This window comes from Colossoma macropomum, unplaced genomic scaffold (assembly GCF_904425465.1).
Source record: "Colossoma macropomum unplaced genomic scaffold, Colossoma_macropomum, whole genome shotgun sequence".
In the NCBI taxonomy this organism is placed as follows: domain Eukaryota; kingdom Metazoa; phylum Chordata; class Actinopteri; order Characiformes; family Serrasalmidae; genus Colossoma; species Colossoma macropomum.
In genome coordinates, this window is record NW_023494805.1 from 9,204,600 (window position 1) to 9,223,550 (window position 18,951).

Consider the following 18,951-nt stretch of genomic DNA (forward strand, 5'->3'; position numbering starts at 1 on the left):
AGATTAACAGCCACATTTCTGGAACTCATCTATGCTAGGTACAATAATTGTGGTGGTAATGTAGGATATCACCACGTGTTTAAAAGTCATGTTCATGTGTTTGAACAACATCTAAATCAGTTTTTCCCACGACTGTATTCTGTTTCCGACACTGGGCACAGGCCTCGGCTGATGCTTCGGCATTGTTGGAGTGTTTTTTTAAAAAAACGGCTGTTCAAGTTCAGCCCAAACTGTGGGAACTTAGCATGTCAGGTTATCACTTGCATAAGTGATCTCCAAAATGGTAACCTTATATTTTCATTAAATGAATGTTAATCTAATGGGACTGTATTTTATATATTTACACGCGCACACACACATGTGTACATACATGTGTATGTACTATTGAAACAAAACCTGTCATTTGCATTTTTGTCATTCTTTACTGTTTTTGACATAATTGGAAATCACCAGCTTCCCTTTACATTGTATATATATATATATATATATATATATATATATATATATATATATATATATATATATACATATATATACTTAACATTGATGGTTCTTTAAGGGTTCTTTAGTAAAGAAAATTATTCTATATAGAACCGTGAACATGCAAAGAACCCTTTGCATGATTAAAGGACTCTTTGCATTGTGAAATTGTTCTTCATATTACCAGAAAATGTGCTATAGATGGTTCTATATAGAAACTTTTTGAAAAGGGTTCTACATAGCACCGCACAGTGTTCTTCTATTGTTACGAAAGTCAGGTTTGTCACCCTATTCAAAAAGGCTAGAACCATCTACAGCGCATTCTCCATCAGTCATCCCTTTAATCATGCAAAGGGTTATTTGAGGTTTTCACGGTTCTTTACAGAACCGTTTTCTTTACTAAAGAACCCTTGAAGAACCATCATTTTAAGTGTGTATATTATGGACCAAATCATTGTTTTATTCATCTTTAAATATAAAGATATAATATATATAAACATATTAAATATAATATTATATTTATAATATATTATAAAGAATATAAATATATATATCATTTTTATATTAATATAAAGAGCTGCGAGTGCTTTCAAATGAGCTATAAGATCTTGATATGACAGCGACGTCATACGGTAAACAAAGCCTATAGTGTGCAGTAACTATACTGTAAACCTACTGGAATGTGGTTTTATTACACACACCATTAATCTCTTCATAGAGAAAGATGTCAGATGACACAGAAGACCCATTTGCTGATAATTAAAGAAATGATGAATGTCTTTCATTGTGTCTTAAAGCTGTAAAACATCTTATAGAAAACTTTCCCATAGATAGATAACATCTCCGAACTGGAGAGGGAGGAAAGAGGTGAATGCAAGTTTAGTCCTGAAGAAAAAAAAAAGTTTTCACACATCTGAAAAAGAAACCTAAAAAGCTTTTCAGTCTGTTCCAGCTCAACAATACAGATTTTAAAGGATAAGCGAAAAGTGCACTTGTAATCAGCAGAACCAATTCTTGTGGGATTTAGCACAGACAAAAACAGATAAACAGAAAACTATTTACAGAACTTTTAATTTCCAGTGTGTCATCAATGATTTATTTCTCATCACCTGCTGGGAGTGCATAAATATTAGGCACTTGGGCAACGTATGTGTGCATTATTTTATTCAGTGAAAAGTTTCTGCACTTAAGTACAGCAATAAAACATTCTTGGCTTGGACAATGAAAAAAGGCAGTTCGGAAAACTGATTTATTTGTCTGTTTGTCTTTGATAGAAAACATATCTCTATTATCTGTCATACGAAATGCACACAGATGTGCCAAAGCTTCATGAGCTCATTACATGAGTCATTCTCTAAAAAAGCCTTCTTTGATTGTATGTGAACTCGCTCTATTAGCAGGACGAGCTGCTCTGCTTTGCGCTTGAGGCATATTTATGTCACAGTGCATCAAAGGCTTAATGCAAAGGAAAGCATTTATAACCCGAGTTGCGTACGGATCAAACTTATGCTTTAAAACCACTGAAATATAAGCAGTTGATGACTGCGTTTAGGATACAAGTGATAATTTACTTTCCTCATCTTTGGTAGCTTTAGGCTGGCTTTACATGGTGAAACGTTCATGCAGCTTGAAACAGTTGCTTGAAACCTACACGAAACTAAACTGCACCTGAGTAGAATAAATTGTCCTGCAACTCATTTGAAACTCGGCCGCAACAACTGCAACCATCTCAACTTTGTGGAACAATTTTGATGAAACAGCTAACGAAAATGGCAATAACGAATCATGGTATCACGTCGAACGACATACCATCGAATTATTGATTTTACCAGATCAATGGACAAGAAAGTAAACAGAGGATGGTTTATTGAGTGGCTGAAAGGTAGTTTTATATTTAGTTTCCTGATTCATGATAACAAATGTGAGTTTTTTAAAGCTAATGCTTCTGTAACCAACTGCGTTAACTAACCAGCTAATGTGAACACCTGTTTAAACAGCTGCTTGTGCCACCTTTTCCTCTTCTTTAGCTTGCTCTCATGATTTACTTACTGTTTTCTCTTCTTTTGATGTCCCTAATTTTACACAGACCTCTGATTTATTTGGGATCCAAATTTTGAAATTCTTACAGAATGGGAGACTGAGATGTGCTCAACGATGAACTAGTTGTTCGTCTACACTCTTAAAAAGATGGTTCTTCAACGGTTCTTTAGTAACCAAAATGGTTCTATATAAAACCATGAATACTCACAGAACCCTTCGCGTGAGGGTTCTTTGCATTGTGAGAGTGTTCTTCAGATTGATGGAGAATGTCTTGTAGATGGTTCTATACAGAACCCTTTTTGAACAGGGTTCCATGAGCACCAAAAAGGGTTCTACTATTGTTACAGGCCAAAGAACCCTGTTTTGGTACTATATAGAACCTTTTTTTGGCTAAGATTGTAGGACAGAATGAGTGAGACATCAATTAGGCTACAGAATGTAATGGCTAATTAAATATTCATTTTCAAAAGCTTACCATACACACAACAAGTATACAGTAAACGAATCATAAACAGATAAAAGACAGATACATACATTTAGAAACAAACTAAAATATGCAAATTACACCTAATGAATGACTTTATATAGTGGTTACGATATGTATCAAACATACCAGGTGCTGATTTGTGGAGTAACTGAATATGTTGCGTGCAACTTAGTTTGCATGGAAATTATGTTGCAGGCAACTCACAGCATGCAACTTGTTGCATGAAAGTTTCACCATGTACAGCCAGCCTTAGATGTGTTCATACACTTAACAGTCTACAAAGGCTGAACACCATCATTCGGATTGTGGCTGCTTGGTAGAGATGCTGCTTCTTGTACCCATTAAATAAAATAGCACTCATGGGCTTCGGAACTCCAGACATATGTGACTCACTCCGATAACTACAGTTGGGTGGTACTGATCCAATTCAATATCGCAATATTTAAGCATTTAATGATATTTAAGATTGTAAAGATAAAGTTAACCCATGCTGACTGAGTATTGCATACTCTGTAAATACCCAGTAAATATTAACTAAACAGAAAGGAAACTTACTGTTTATTTAGTTGTAGGTAGTTTTAACTGTCCTTTCAAAACAATTCAAAGCAACAAGCAAATGACAGATATTGTCGTTATCTGTTGTTACCTGAATGCCATGTGTAAAGTGCACAGAGTTAGAAAATTAGAATTAGAAAGCAGAAAAACTTGGCAGCAGGAATACTGCAGTTTTATGGAGTAAAATGTTTTGCATATGATGCTCATTAATTATCAATACCACTAAAATACCACTGAAATAAATGTCATGGTGTAACACCAATACTGGTATACTGATATTGATTATATATATCGCACAGCACTACCCATCACCGTATTGTTATTCATCATTTTGCACTGTTTTCCACACAGTTACTGAGTAAAAAGCCTTAGGAAATGCTTTGTCTGTGAATTTTAAGGAGTTAAACTGTATTTTACGTAGAACTAAATAATGTATTTAACTAGTTAAATGGCCAAGAGCCACCAATGGGTCCAGACTACCTTTGCACAGTTTTTCACGTAATTGCTAAGTAATGAGCCTTAGAATGTAATGAGATGGTTAGTATGTGAATGAAGGAGGATTTACGTTACATTAAATGGCGGAGCTAGACTGGAAGCTTTTCTCAACGACAGAAATCCTCTCTTCCCGGACTTTTTGGTGAGTCCCACTGTGTGGGACAGTCAAAAGAGGCACATCATGCTGCGTCACCGTGAGACCATTCTGGGTTCCTGTGAGCCCCCTGCTGAGCTGAAAGCTCTGACCTTCACTGATGCTGGAGCCCTGCCTGGGACGTACAGACTCAAGAGTCTGCACCCGTCCGCTCTCCACAATCCGAACGCTTCCAGACCCAATCTCGGAATGTCCGAGGAGAACTTGAGGCCCGCTGGCTTCAACTATTGCAGCTTCTCTCGCCCGCTGGCCAGTCTTTTCCACCAGCACCTTGTTGTGGGTCTGCTTTAGACCTAGTGTGGACGCTCCCTGGGCAAAGTCTGCTCCCCTTTGCTCCACCAGCACCACATTCTCCTGCATGCCCATCATAGGTGAAGCAGCAACCAGCAGGGTGGATTGAGGCTTGGGGTCCACCACATAGACCGGCGTAGAGGTGTAATACACAGCTGGCTGTTGGATTAGCAGGGTTTGGCTGGGAACGTTATGGGTTAGCACACCTGCTGCGGATGTGCTGCTCCTCTGGTGATAATCAGTGGCTGTAATATGAGTGGAAGAGGCAGAAGTAGATGCAGAAGTTGAAGCCGAAGCAGAAGCATAGGTAGAGCTGCTTGCCCCAGCATGTGAAGCACCCATGGTACCTTCTTGCCTCACACCCAGATGTGCTCCAGCCTGAGCTGATTTACGTGCTGGCGGCTTTGTGACCGAGCTGACCTCAACATCGATGGCCGAGCCATGGCACAGCTCAGCCAACGTCTTGAACTGCGGCCCAAGGTCATTGAGGAATGCCAGGTCGTCTCCTTCGCTCAGTTGGCTGCAGATGTCCTCGAATGAACCATGTAGTGAAGCACCGTCGCCTTCAAACTCGTACATCAGCAGGCTGTCGCTTGCAGCACAGCCCGTCATGTTCTTCAACTTCTGTATTAAAAAACACAAAACTATTCAGCATCGAGCCTGGCACCAATAACGGTAACTTACAACAGTGATTTACACTTCAAACTTTATCCAGCCAAGAAAGTGACTCATTGCTGTGAAAAAACATTACATCTCCAAAATAGCAACCTTGAGGAAAAGCAAAAAATGTTCATAACTTAGTATCGCACGCCAGGCTTAAGCCAATAATCAGAGAGTTGCTTAACTGGACATTCTGGACCAGAACTAGAATTTAGTATGTTATTTATTGTGTTTTTGTCTGTTTTTGTCTGCCCTGTGATGGACTGGCGACCTGTCCAGGGCGTTTACTGTTTTGCCTTCGGCCCAATGACTGCTTTTAGCTTGTTGACCTCCTCATTTGAGTCATTTCTGTAATTTGAGTGATCTCTCCATTATAATGATGATTTTAGGAGTTATTACTATTATACGACTGAAATAAGTCTCTCCTGTATTGACCAGCTAATGAAAAACAGCCCCTCTCATCAAATGTCACTTGCAGTTTTTCAAAGTTTTTCAAAAGTATTTGTTTTTGTTTAAAATTACTTTTTAAATGGTTCACGTATTCAGTGCCTATTTTGCTGTTGCACTTTGGCGTATTGCCCAGTTCAGGTCATAGCAAAATGATAATTAAGCGTGTACACACAGATGTGTGGATAGCCAGTCAGAATGCAACTGACAAAATCCAGACAAGCGTGAAGAGATTCATTTTCAATAGATATCAGAAGTTAAAAAGGTACTTTAATTCTCTCAGTTTATTAATTATAAAGTAATTGTACCATTTCTAGTGATCGATTTATCATTAAGTATCAAGATATAAAAAAAAATTGAGATGTTTTCTTACAACAGTGATGATTTTTAAGGGTCACACTGAGCATATTAAAAAAAAAAAGTAGCGCAGAAGCAAACAATGCTTGAAACGAAGGTTTCTGGAGGTTTCATTATAATTCATTGCTCACGTAAGATGGTCTTTAGTTTGAAAAGCTGTTTCTGGAGGCTGGGATTTGTACAAAATGGGCTATTTTTAAACCACAGCCCCTGCAAAAAGACATTTACATGAACAAAAGGGGTAAGGCAGAATAATGAGAGCTAAATTAGTGTTACCATCATTCTGTGGGGTGTGAACATTCCTCCAGGCCACTTAACATTTACTTTTCCTGCCTTGTTGCAAAAGTGATGGATTTTTCAACAAAACTCTACAAGTCTGCCTCAGGAAACGTTTAAGTACAGGTTCATTTGTTTCAATATATAATCCCACTTGAACGTCTTGCCATTAAAGCCAAATCCTATCAGTGTATGACATTCTACTGTCGTATATCTTGAAGCTATTTGCATTCAGGCTGTGAAGCAGGGCTGGACAATACTGACAACATACCATATATCAAGGGGTGGAAGCGTGAAGGGTGTTCTAGTTCAGAGCTTGAAAACCTAGGCAACTAGCTCAACCTACAGCTTATTCAGCCAATGAAAAGTCCCGTTGCTGCCATAGGGTCTGCCCACCCATTCTCCATGGTAACGTCTGTCAGTATGCCATATGTTTGGAACGTGAAATCAGCCAAGAAACTTTGCAATCGGTCATAAAAGTGCTGCTTCATTTTCTGATTTTCTTCACACATTGTTGGAATTTGACTGAATATGTAGTCTACCCAGTGTTATTAATGTTATATATCACAGTATCAGATAATGTAGAAGTTATCATTAATAAAGTTAATGAGCCCATGCCTCCTGTTCCTCTATATCAAAAGAATGTCTTACAAACCCTGATAGCTTGTTTTGATTACACTGTTTTGTTCCTTTTTTCTTGTTTTTCTTACGTCTTGTAAACAAAGTAACTTACTATCCTTTTCATTTTTTTTCCCCAATTTCCTCCCTGATTTAATCATATCCAATTCCACCCACTAGTTAGGACTCCCCCAGTCACACGATACCACCAGCGCTAGGATGGAGGCTAGCACAAGCTTCCTCCGAGACCTGTGAAGCGGCACTGCATCTTTTCGAACTGCCACTACCATAATGTTGCTGGACAGCTGAGCGCGCTTGGAGGACAGCGCCAACCACCAGATCTGTTACATCAGCTAACAGACGCCTGTGCTGGCTAGCATCGCGTTGGGTGATGGGGGAGACCGGGGGCCATCCTACCCACACAGAGAGAGCGAGGCCAATTGGGCTCTCTTAGACTCCCAGCTACGGATGGCTGTAGCATCACCAGGGATTGAACTCACAATATGATGATAGGGCCAACATTTAGACACTTGCACGACTCGGGAGCCCCACTTTTACGGAATTATTCTTTTAAAACAGTCTGAAACCATCAGCAGGCACTGCGGTTCCGCTGTCAGGTCCTGGATACCATGACTAAAGTGTGTAAAGTAAAAACTAGCCACTGGGTAACAAGGACACCACTTTTTTATGGGCATTATAGTATGTTTATAATATTTATTGTCTGCCAAATACCGTGTAAGCTAAAAACATCACTAACACTAATAAGTATGAAATGATATATTAGTATAGACTATATTAGTATCCTGTATCACTTAGCCCTACTGTCAACATAAAAAAGTACTAACCTTTGAATAGTAAGAGGACAAGAACGCTTCAGACAGTGCAATGCCTTCAAAGGCCCCCAGCCCCTGAAGGTCATAGTATGTCTTGAATGCCATTGAAGAATCCATAGTACTGTTAAAGTCTTTGCCGTACTGGTGATAGTACCACTCTTCCCAGGTGTTGAACATCTCTCTTCCGCCGCTTCCACCTCCGGCCCATGCCCCATTCCGCTCCCCTCTGCTCCCCACTTGGCCAAATTGACCCCCAGAGTCCAGCTCTGTGGGGATTTGTAAGAGCGGGATTTTCTGTTGGAGTACAGGGAGGCGATTAGGTCAATCAAATGAAATTCTGCTTATCAACATTTTATGTATATTGATGAATACTCTAGGTATCCTCATGTATATTGATAATGACAGCATTCAACTGCGCCCCTTTTAGAATGTGAAAAATAATATCAAAATGTCAGAAATGATTAGAATAGATTATAACAATATTCAGTTAATAAAAGTATTTAAGTACATTTTCGCTGTTTTTCACCAAAACAAACGTTTTATACCATAAAACTCCAGAAAAGCATATGCATATGGGGCTGGGTTGTTAATTGTACCAAATCGGTTAAATAAATTAGTTAAATTAGTTAAATCAGTTTAATTTCAGTTTACATTAAGGGTAAGCTCCACTCTAGAGAAGCTTACTGAGTCATAATTGCTCACAGTGGTGGTGATAGGAACCAGATGTCTGAAGCCTCCCTCACAGAAACGGATTACCTGCAATGGTTACAAACTTGCTGCCTGATGTCTGAGACATTGTTTTACAATAGTTTAATAGATAAGCTTTTGTCCTGAAATGAATTTCCTAAATTCCATTCCTGGTGGGGAGGTACACTCAGTGTGGTATGAGGCAAAATAGCCCCCAAAGAAAACAAATTTTTCAGGTTTACCACTATTTATCAGCATCAACATTACATATAAAACCTGTGAAGACACGTTTAGGTTAACTAGCGGTTAAAAGTGGCTATATCTGTGTTATAGACATTGGGACCCCTGGTTCCTATCACCACCACTGTAAAAATGTCTCTCTACAATGAACTATTTCACATCAGAACACTTTGTTTAAAATCAACAGTTGAATTATGCATCAATTTTGAGAAGTCAGTGGAATTCCCCTTGAACCCCCCCCCCTTTATTCAGTGATTCAGAAACCTTAAGTGGCCCACTACAGTCTGAAACATGTAAACAAGTAAACTGCAATGCATGCAGCAGACCTCTAAAAGCCAGCATGTAGTTCTATCCACACTACCTTATCCTCCCCTTGGCCTTCAGTGTGATAGGTGATGAGGTTTTGTGTTTGGTCCACAGGGAAAGGTTTGAAACCCGCGATAGCTGCGGCTCCTCCACACACGCAGAACAGCATGAGCAGCGGAATCACTGCAAGTACATTCAACACTTCTCAGTATTTCACACTTTTCTCACTGCATGGATTCATAAGGTTTCTTTTCTCAGGTACAGCAGGTTCAATACTCAGTCTGCCACAAGAAGCTCAAAGTTATCCCTTAGAAGAGGAGGGTTATACCTTCATTTTTGCTGTACTGTTCAATTGAAATCACATAACACTGTTGTCAGAAGAAAACCTTGTATCTCCAAAATGGTAACTTTATAGGAGGAGGAAAAAACCTACTTCACTTTTAATGTAAGTCAATGGAACCAGACGTTTTACCAAGTCATTTTGGGTCATATTTTTTGGTCCATTCTTCATGAAATTTACACACAATGTAAAGGGCAACAAGTATTTTCAAATTATGTCAAAAACTGAAAAACAAGGTTTTGCTCCGATAGCAGCGATAATGAAATATTTATATACGCAGTAAGTTATGTAATTATATACACTTACATTTAATGCTAATTATGTTCTGTTTACATTCAATTTACATGTACACTTTGTCAAGCTAAGAGTGAGAAATAATTATACAGTCATGTGCAAAAGTTTGAACACCCCTGGTCAAATGACATGTTTTGTTGATTTTGAAGTTAAAATAAGTGAATACACCCTCTACAGGGAACACACTTAAATATGACATTTTCCTGCCAATTTTAACACACAATTTCTATTTGCTGACTGAGTTTAACATACTGGGGAAAAAAAACATGAAATATAAAATGTGCCAAAACTTTTGCACAGACTACATTTTAAATTTGTTTTTTTAAGATGTTAAAAACAGCAAATACACCATAATTGTGCATTATAATGTGTAGAATCGTGTTCTCTCTGTAGAGGATGTGTTCACTTATTTTCAACAAAACATGTCATCTGATCATGTTCATATATGTAAACATTTAGAACTGACGAATGATGGACCGATGTTTGTGTGCAGACAGAGGTAAGTGCACTCACACAGCAGAAGCAGCAACCCCAGCAGCATGATAAGAACTCCAGCTGCTCCCAACCTCACATCCGAGCTCGTCCGTCTCTTCGGAATACACACCTTCGCCTCGTCACACGTGCACACGGACAGGTGAATGACCTGATTATCGCTGCAGAACTTTCCTTGCTGGTCCTGCACCTCCAGGCCCATCGTGTAGTGTCCAGGCCACAGGACCTCCTGAGACCGCAAAATGGCCGTAGTTTCTGAAAATGAAAACAGTCAACTACACAAGAGACTATCGGAAAAGAGTAAAAAAGAAATAATGAAAATAATTCTAATGAAGAATGGAAGTAGATATCATAGCAAAAATCTACTTTACATAATTTTCCTCTCGAATCTTAAATGTAATCAGTCAGCTAAGACATTAAGTACGGTGCTGTGCAAAAGTCAGAGACCACCCTTTCTTTTTTTTCCAGTGCGCACTAGAGTGCAGTTTTAGGGATGTAGTCTAAATTTATAACTGGGAGTACTTAGACTGTGATAAGTGGAAAATGCAAACAACTTCTAAGACTGAACTTTGGAAGTGTGGAAAAATATCCCTGCAGATTTCCTTGGATGACTAAAGGAAAATGAATGAAAAGAACGGAAGCTGTAATAAAGATAAAGTGTGGATACACTGAATATTACGGAAGTCTGGAGAGGCCATGAGGTAATTATAATTTTCTAGACTGTTGTCTTGAGTTAACTATCTTGTGATCTTAGGCTCACAAAGTTGTTATCTTGAGATAACATGTTAATTGCCTTGTGACCTCAAGATAACATAGTTGTTATCGTGAGAAGAGTTAATTTACTTGTGTTATCTTGAGTTGTTGTCTTGAGATAACAAGTTAATTATCTTGTGATTTCAAGATAACATAGCAGTTATCATGAGATAAAGAATTAATTGTATTGTGCTATCTTGAGTTGTTATTGTGAGATAATGAGTTAACTATCTTGTGATGTCAAGATAACAAAGTTGTTATCGTGAGATAATGAGTTAATTTTCTTGTGTTATCTTGAGTTGTTATCGTGAGATAATGAGTTACTTATCTTGTGATCCCAAGATAACAAAGTAACAGTTATCTTGAGATAGCGAGTTCATTATCTTGAGATCTCTAGATAACAAAATTGCTAACAAATTTGTTATCTTGAGATCACAAGATAATGAACTTGTTCTCTCAAGATAACAATCCAGAAAATGTAGCAACAGCTCATGGCCTCTCCTGACTTCTGTAAAATACTGAAAAATCAGATATTAGTTTTAGTTGTTGAGGCTTCTGTGTAAATTTCTGTTAAATGTGTTTCCTGCATTTTTTCCTGGTGCTAAAAAATAAAAAACTTGTAATTAATGGCTGTTTTGATTGTAACTTAAATAAATGAAGGGGGTTTCTGACTTTTGCACAGTGCTGTATGTTGCATGGCCAAAAAACGCCAGTTCCAGTCATCCTGAACTCTGAATTCTCCCTGTACTGTCGTGATGTGTGAAGATAACAGCATGTCAAACTACTAAAAGCCTCATAAGTGAGTCTATTTGAGATGAATGAAAACTCAACAGGCTTTGAGGCCAGTTTGTGATGATTTGGACACGCAGTTTGTATGAACTGTTGGCATAAGCTTCCATTACCTTTGCATTATGACAGCCTTGTAGCTCCAGTGCTAAGCTAAAGAACCAAACTATAGACACCAAACACTCCACGGCTGATAGACTATGTTTGGTGTAACTGTGTAAATTAGATTTTTGGCCAGACCTTCATTTTAAGGTTATTTGTGTAGCACATAATTGGCTAAATGAAGTGCTGTATTATTGTTACAGTGCAACAGGTTTAAGAGAGTAACGTCACCATTCAGACGCTCAATGCTCCATTTCTCCTTCGTGGTCTTGGTGACCACCTTGAACTCAAAAGGTTCTCCATTGGGGAAATCGTCCCTATCTTCGGCAGTGACGAACAGAACACTGTCTCCGTAACACATCGTCTGGGCTGAGCTGGTCAGCGTTGGGCAGTGGTCGTTAAAATCCTCAACCTGAATTGCGATGGTCCCTGTAGCAGTTTTGGTAGGATGACCTGCGGGAAATGGCCTGGTTATGAGTGACATATTCAAGACAGAGGGTACTTACACTCGTACACTTACACTCTTTCACACATTCTTATGGAATATATCACGTTTGCACTGTAGTTATTATATCAAATATATATACAAAACTGCACATGAACACAAACGTTTATGGATGCGTGAAATTTGTATCCATGGAAAAAGAGAGGAATACAAATAATCATTCAGTGAGTTACCAAAATCTAAAACTTTACAAATAATTTTAATGTTATGAGAATAAAACTGAGAAATAGTGATAAAAACATTGTTTTTTTCCTTTCGTTTTCCTGTGCTGGTCAAATAGCATTCAAACAGTTTGAGCAGTTGGGAATCGATTTGTAATCACTATTTATGCTGAGTATAAAGACAGAATACAGCACTCAAGAGCGTCTTTACTACAGGTGTAAAAAAAAAACCTTGAAAACACAGCATTCTCAGGATGTGGACACACCACTGAGATCGATCTACACAGTACTGTATTAACCATAACTGCTGCAATATCATTGAGTCCACACTCGTTCTGCTCAGTGCATGTGGTCAGCATTGGCCTGTATAATCATGCACAGTGTATAATGATGGTATAATCATTAGTAAAGCACCCAAATTAAAGTTCTTGGATAAAACAAGACTGAAATTTAGAAAACACTGTGCAGAAACCAAAACGTATCACTTGATTCAATCTAAAACATGTACTAGGATGTAGTGGAATTTTACTGCCAATGTATGAGTACAACAAAATTTCGTTTTCCCACTCTATTTTCCATAACACTGTTTTCAAAACAGCTCCAAATGCAATCCATGTTTTGAATATACAAACGCTTCAGTCAGCTCCTATTTTGGCAGCTAGCATACCATTAGTGATGCAGAGGATTTTGGCATAGTATGTCCCGTTGCGCAGGAACTTGGACTCACGATCCGGGACTTTGTTGAGTCTGATTTCGGCCGTGTTCTCGTCAATGATCAACCAGTTGTCGGCATCTTCTCCCTTCACGTATCTACGATGATAACAATTATAAGCTTTTTTTTTAATCTTCCAGGCCCAGTTCTAACCTTAACCTGTTCTAACCTTAACCAATCATATACAGCACAACACCTGGCCTACCAGATCAATCTATACTCTACACATAACCTACACTTACATATTGCTGCTGTCGGAACAAAACCTTGCATTTCAGCTTTTGGCATTTTCAGCTTTTGACATAATTTGAAAATATCTGTTGCCTTTTATGTTTTGTCTATGATGAATGGACCAAAAGAAACAGCCCAAAATTACTTGGAAAAAAACGTCTGGTTCCTCTGACTTACATTAAAAGTAAAGCTTGTTTTTTTCCTTCTCCTGTAAAGTTACCAGTTTTGGAGATACAAGGTTTTGTTCCAAAAGCAGTGATATGAGGCCTTGCTGGCAAGAGTGAGGTGGATACAGGCATAAACACTGTGAACTGTGAAATATTCCTTGGAAAATGTCTCGGGATGCACCAATATGGAGATTCTGTGCCAAATTCAATATCTCATTATTCCTGTTCCTAGCTGCGATAATATTGCAAAATGTAGGCATATGCAAAAGTTTGGGCACCCCTGCCAAATGTTTTGTTGAACTTAAAAAAACTAAAGTCAATACATCTTCTACAGAGAACACACTTCTGCACACCTTAATACACAATTACTGTTTATATGCTGAATTTAACACCCTGGCAACAATGAGGTCTGTGCAAAAGCTGCATTTATATTTTTCCCAGTATGTTAAACTCAGCAAACAACCAGAAATTGTGCACTAAAATTTGCATAAAAAGGTCATATTCAAGTTTATCCTCTGTAGAAGGTGTGTTAACTTATCTTGACTTAGAAAAAAAAAAAACACGTAATTTGAATGGAGGTGTTCACATGTTTACACATGAATGTATTTCTGTATGGTTACAAATGCACAAAAAATAAGAGTGAACATACAACGATCAGGCACAACATTATGACCACCTCCTTGTTTCTACGCTCATTGTCCATTTTATCAGCTCCACTTACTATATAGGTGCACTTTGTAGTTCTACAGTTACAGACTGTAGTCCATCTGTTTCTCTGCATACTTTGTTAGGCCCCTTTTACCCTGTTCTTCAGTGGTCAGGACCCCCATGGACCCTCACAGAGCAGGTACTATTTGGGTGGTGGATCATTCTCAGCACTGCAGTAACACTGATGTGATGGTGGTGGGTTACTGTGTGTGGCGCTGGTCTGAGTGGATCAGACACAGCAGTGCTGCTGGAGTTTTTTAACACCTCAGTGTCACTGCTGGACTGAGAATAGTCCACCAACCAAAAATATCCAGCCAACAGCGTCCTGTGACCACTGATGAAGGACTAGAGGATGACACACATGAGCTGCTGTCTCGGACTTTACATCTACAAGGTGGACCAACAAGGTAATAGAGTGGACTGTAGAACAGGGTAAAGGGGGGCTAACAAAGTATGCAGAGAAACAGACGGACTACAGTCTGTAATTGTAGAACTACAAAGTGCACCTATATATATGTAAGTAGAGCTGATAAAATGGACATGGAGCGTAGAAACAAAGAGGTGTGAAGCAGCAAATAAGAGAAATAACTCACAGAAAACCATTCTGTAGATTTAGGCTACGTTCACATTACCAGGTTGAAGTGACACAAATCCGATTTTTTGCCCTAATGTGACTCAGATCTGATGTTTTCAGGGCTGTGTGGACACAAATCTGATCTGTTCACATACGACCTGAGCCACTTTCATATGTGGTCCTAGATCGGATACATATCTGATGGCGTGCGCCATCATTCAGCGTTACCATGGCAGCAGCGCCGAACAGAAGTTAAAGCCTGTAAACAGTGGAAAAGCAACACATCTCAACATTTTCGCCTTCGTCTCGCTCTAATAATGAACAGCTGATCAGAGTTAATTATCTTCACAGTGAAGCTCGTTAGTTTGTGCTGATGATGCACGTGATTCATTCACGTGACGTTACTGAGTAGGATGTGCGCATGCGGGTCATTTCCGGACGCCGGTTCGTTCACATTAATAACAGACTTGAATCACTTACTTAAAAGAGGGTGAACCATCCTGTTAGAGAGATCGGATTTGAGCAAAAAATCGGATTTGAGCAATGAGGCTGAATGTGAACGTAGCTTCAGTTAATGTTACATAGCAACTACACACATAACACATACCACATTACATACTCATACATACATATACATAATACATAATTCCTCTATAATGCTCACTCAGCCATGTCCTTCTCAGACTCACCTGACGTTTTCAACTATTTCCAGCGTGTCGCTGTCTATAGCCGTGTAGGTGGCTATGATTTTCTTTAGGTTGATGGTGGTGCTGTCTTCAGAGATGGAGATGACTTTGACAGAGGGATGGAATCGAGGCCCCTCAGGCTGGTTGATGACTCTGATCTTAATGGGGTAGCTTTGAGGTTTGATGATCTTGACCGAGGAGTGATACTCCGCTACGTTGGAGACTGTCACTTGCATATTGATCTCTTTCAGCTCTTCATAGTCCACATGCTACGATATAAAGAACAATCAGTGAAAGTCCAATTGTATTAAGTCCTCTAACAAACATCAGAAACTCACAGTCTAAAATATATAATGTAGTCTAATATAAATCATAGCACTGGTGTAGAATTACCCATAATTCCTTGCACTAACTTCAATTATTTACTGGAAATTTGTGCCTTTTATGATTTTATGTTTATGTTTAGGTTATGTTTCCCCCTTTTTCACCAACCTAAGAACACCCATGATAAAATTACCAATGGTAAAATGATATCAGAGCCTCTCGTGGTTTACTGCTTATTTTAATGCACATAATATGCCCACTAGTTTACCTTCTTGATAATCAAAATGCCCTCATTGGTTTTGTTGTCGGTGGTGATGTCGAAGTATTTGGCCTCATTTCCTGAGATGATCTTATACACAGCCCGCCAGTTATCCGTGTACTTTAGATCATGGTCAATGGTCTGGATCCGGACCACTTCCACATCCATGGTGTTCTCCTCCACACTGCCCTCATACTGCCAACAAAGGAGTTTCAACTGTTCAGCGGATACTTGTATTTCTTGCGCCTCCTTTATTATCATATATAAAGTCATATGCAAAGGTTTGAACAGTCCTGGTCAATTTACATGTTTTGTTGCTTTTCTAAGTGAAAATAAGTGAACAGGTAATGTAACATCATATCTATCAGTATTTCATTTGTCTACTCTTAACTTTTGTGCTAGAGAACACACTTCAACATGGCTTTTTATTGCACATTTTACCACACAATTTCTATTTATTTGTTGAGTTTAACATACTGGAAAAAATAAACATAAATAATAAAATATAAAACATAAAATCTGCCATAACATTTGCACAGGCCACATTTTGGTATGTTAAATTCAGTAAATAAACAGTGATTGTGTATTCAAATGTGCAGAAGTGTGGAGGATGTGCACATTTGACCAGAGGTGCCCACATCTCAAGTGCTAACCTCTCTAAATGAAAACATTTAGAAAATGAAAACAAGAAGACTATGAAAACAAATATATATGAAAACAGCAAAACAATCTTACAGATGCATTCTGCAACACTGGGACATTGTCGTTGACATCAAGAATATTGATGGTCACTGTTGTCGTCGTTGTTTTTCCATCTGATTGTCCGTTCATGTCTGTGGCCATGATGGTCAGCGTGTAGGTTTCATGTACCTGTTCAACAAGACAGTTCACATTTTATAAACCCATTGAAAAGTAAAAGAAGAACCTAGTTGCTTACAAAGCAGCTTCCCTAAATTCCAGTACCTCAGCTGGTAAGCCTTTCAAAAGAGTCTTTATTAATGTATAATTGTGTGTCATCAGCATAGCTATGAAAACTGATATGTTTCCTAATGACTTTACCAAGAAAAAAGCAAAGGCACTAAGACTGAACCTTGTGGGACTCCACAAGAAATGCTGCAGTTTTTTGATGAACGATTTCCCAGCGAAACCAAGATTTGTCTCATCTGTAAAGTCTTAATATCTACATAAATAAATCCATTTTAAAGCTCAGATTGTCACTTTCACTACCTTTGACATCACAAGAAAAAAATCAACTTATTTCAGGCTCCTTTGGGTCACCATACCCATTCTCTTTAACCAAGCTTCCAGTATGTCGACAATGTCGACTAATGCTGCACTGCTTTTCCACACCAAAGTGCCATCAGAAGATTTCAATAAGAGCAGTTTCATGGCAACCGACATTCTCACCTCTCTGTCCAGCGTATTCATTTGGACGTAGATCTTGCCAGACGTTCGGTCGATGTAGAACATGAAGGCTTCACGTGGATTCTGCTCGTAATGCTGTAGGAAATCGTTGAATGTAACGTATTTGGTGCGTCTGCATCAGTAGCCGTGACGTTAACGACATAGGTGCCTGGGAAATGAAAGAAAACAGAATAATTCATTACAAAACTGACTGTTTGGAACGAATGTTTTTAATTATAGGTTTGTTGTAGATACATTTATTAAATTTTCCAAATACAGCGCAAGAAATAACTTTATAAGTTTCAAATCATTTGGAAGAAGCTATATGAAAGAAGAAGCCAGAAATAACAAATAGAGCTGCAGATGATTCTACAATGACTGAGAAAGCTGTTTAATATTGAGAATGAAGTTTGAACAGAATTAATATAAAGAAAGCCGGGTATTTGATTAGTATTAATATTGATAACATTGATTTTGAGGGATAAAATGTAAATTAAGTACAAAGCCACTCGCTGAGCACAAGTCATTCAGTCATTCAAAAGAAGAAAACATCTATTCAACTGAAGATTACACACAAGCCTTTAAATCTATCAGTGCGTAATTTGTCCACTCTTTACTTTTGTGCTTTTTACTGCCAAATTTAACTTCAATCTGTCCAATCTTAAAACTAGCCAGTTACAGCTGTGTCCTCCCAACAAAAGCATCCCAAAGAAGTCAATGATATCATATTCCCCTTTAAACAGACACTAACATTCACACAAGCAACTACCCAAACTCACCTCAGCTACCTTCAAATTTTTTTTCATGAGCATCTACAATGGCTAAATGTGATATTTCTGAAGAGATTAGATATAAGATAATCCACTGGCATATGGAAACAGAAAGTCAAAAGAAAATAAGTGAAAAAAAAACAAAAAAAAACCAGGAGTTTCCATAAGTGGAGTTCAAAAAATGATTAAAATTGAGATACAGAGAAAATGTAAGACCATGTTTAGACTGTGTGGCTGTCATGAAGCCCTTACTGAGAAAGGAAAATACACAAAAACAAAGAACATGTGTAGAATCTGGGATGTGGAGTACGGTTTAATGGACCGACTAGTCTAAATTTGTAACTGAGATTGTGAGAAGCTGAAAAATCAACCAACTTCTAAGAGTGAACTTTTGAAGTGTGGAAAAATGTCCCTGCAGATTTCTTTGAAACACTGAAAAGACATGAAGCTGTAATAAAGGCAAAGGACGGACACATTAAATACTGAAAGCTAACATGTTGTTGAGGATTCTGTGTATTTTTTTTTGTTTTGTTTTCAGCTTTTTTTCTTACTGACTACTTCGACTAGAAATTGAATAAATGAGTGGTCTCTGACTTTTGCACAGTGGATAATTACCATATATAATTTATTTGTAAATGAACAACTTTCGGTTGTTTACTGAAACGTAAAATATTAAATAAAACGTCTGAAAATTAATAGTGGTGTTTAATTTAGAACATTTCAATGTACACTGTTGAATAATATGCCAAATTATTAA

The 18,951-nt window shown here is 38.2% G+C and overlaps 1 protein-coding gene across 1 annotated transcript in view; it reads right to left on the bottom strand.

The window, feature by feature from the left end:
- Positions 1-1,534: 1,534 nt before the first annotated feature.
- Positions 1,535-18,951, bottom strand: part of dsg2l (desmoglein 2 like) — a 30,079-nt gene continuing 12,662 nt past the window's right edge. Inside the window, 11 exon segments of the mRNA XM_036596156.1 lie at positions 1,535-5,126; positions 7,706-7,987; positions 8,982-9,109; positions 10,074-10,307; positions 11,925-12,146; positions 13,027-13,169; positions 15,441-15,706; positions 16,030-16,215; positions 16,756-16,890; positions 17,428-17,516; positions 17,519-17,593. Coding sequence (XP_036452049.1) covers positions 4,134-5,126; positions 7,706-7,987; positions 8,982-9,109; positions 10,074-10,307; positions 11,925-12,146; positions 13,027-13,169; positions 15,441-15,706; positions 16,030-16,215; positions 16,756-16,890; positions 17,428-17,516; positions 17,519-17,593 — 2,753 coding nt within the window. The 3' untranslated portion in view covers positions 1,535-4,133.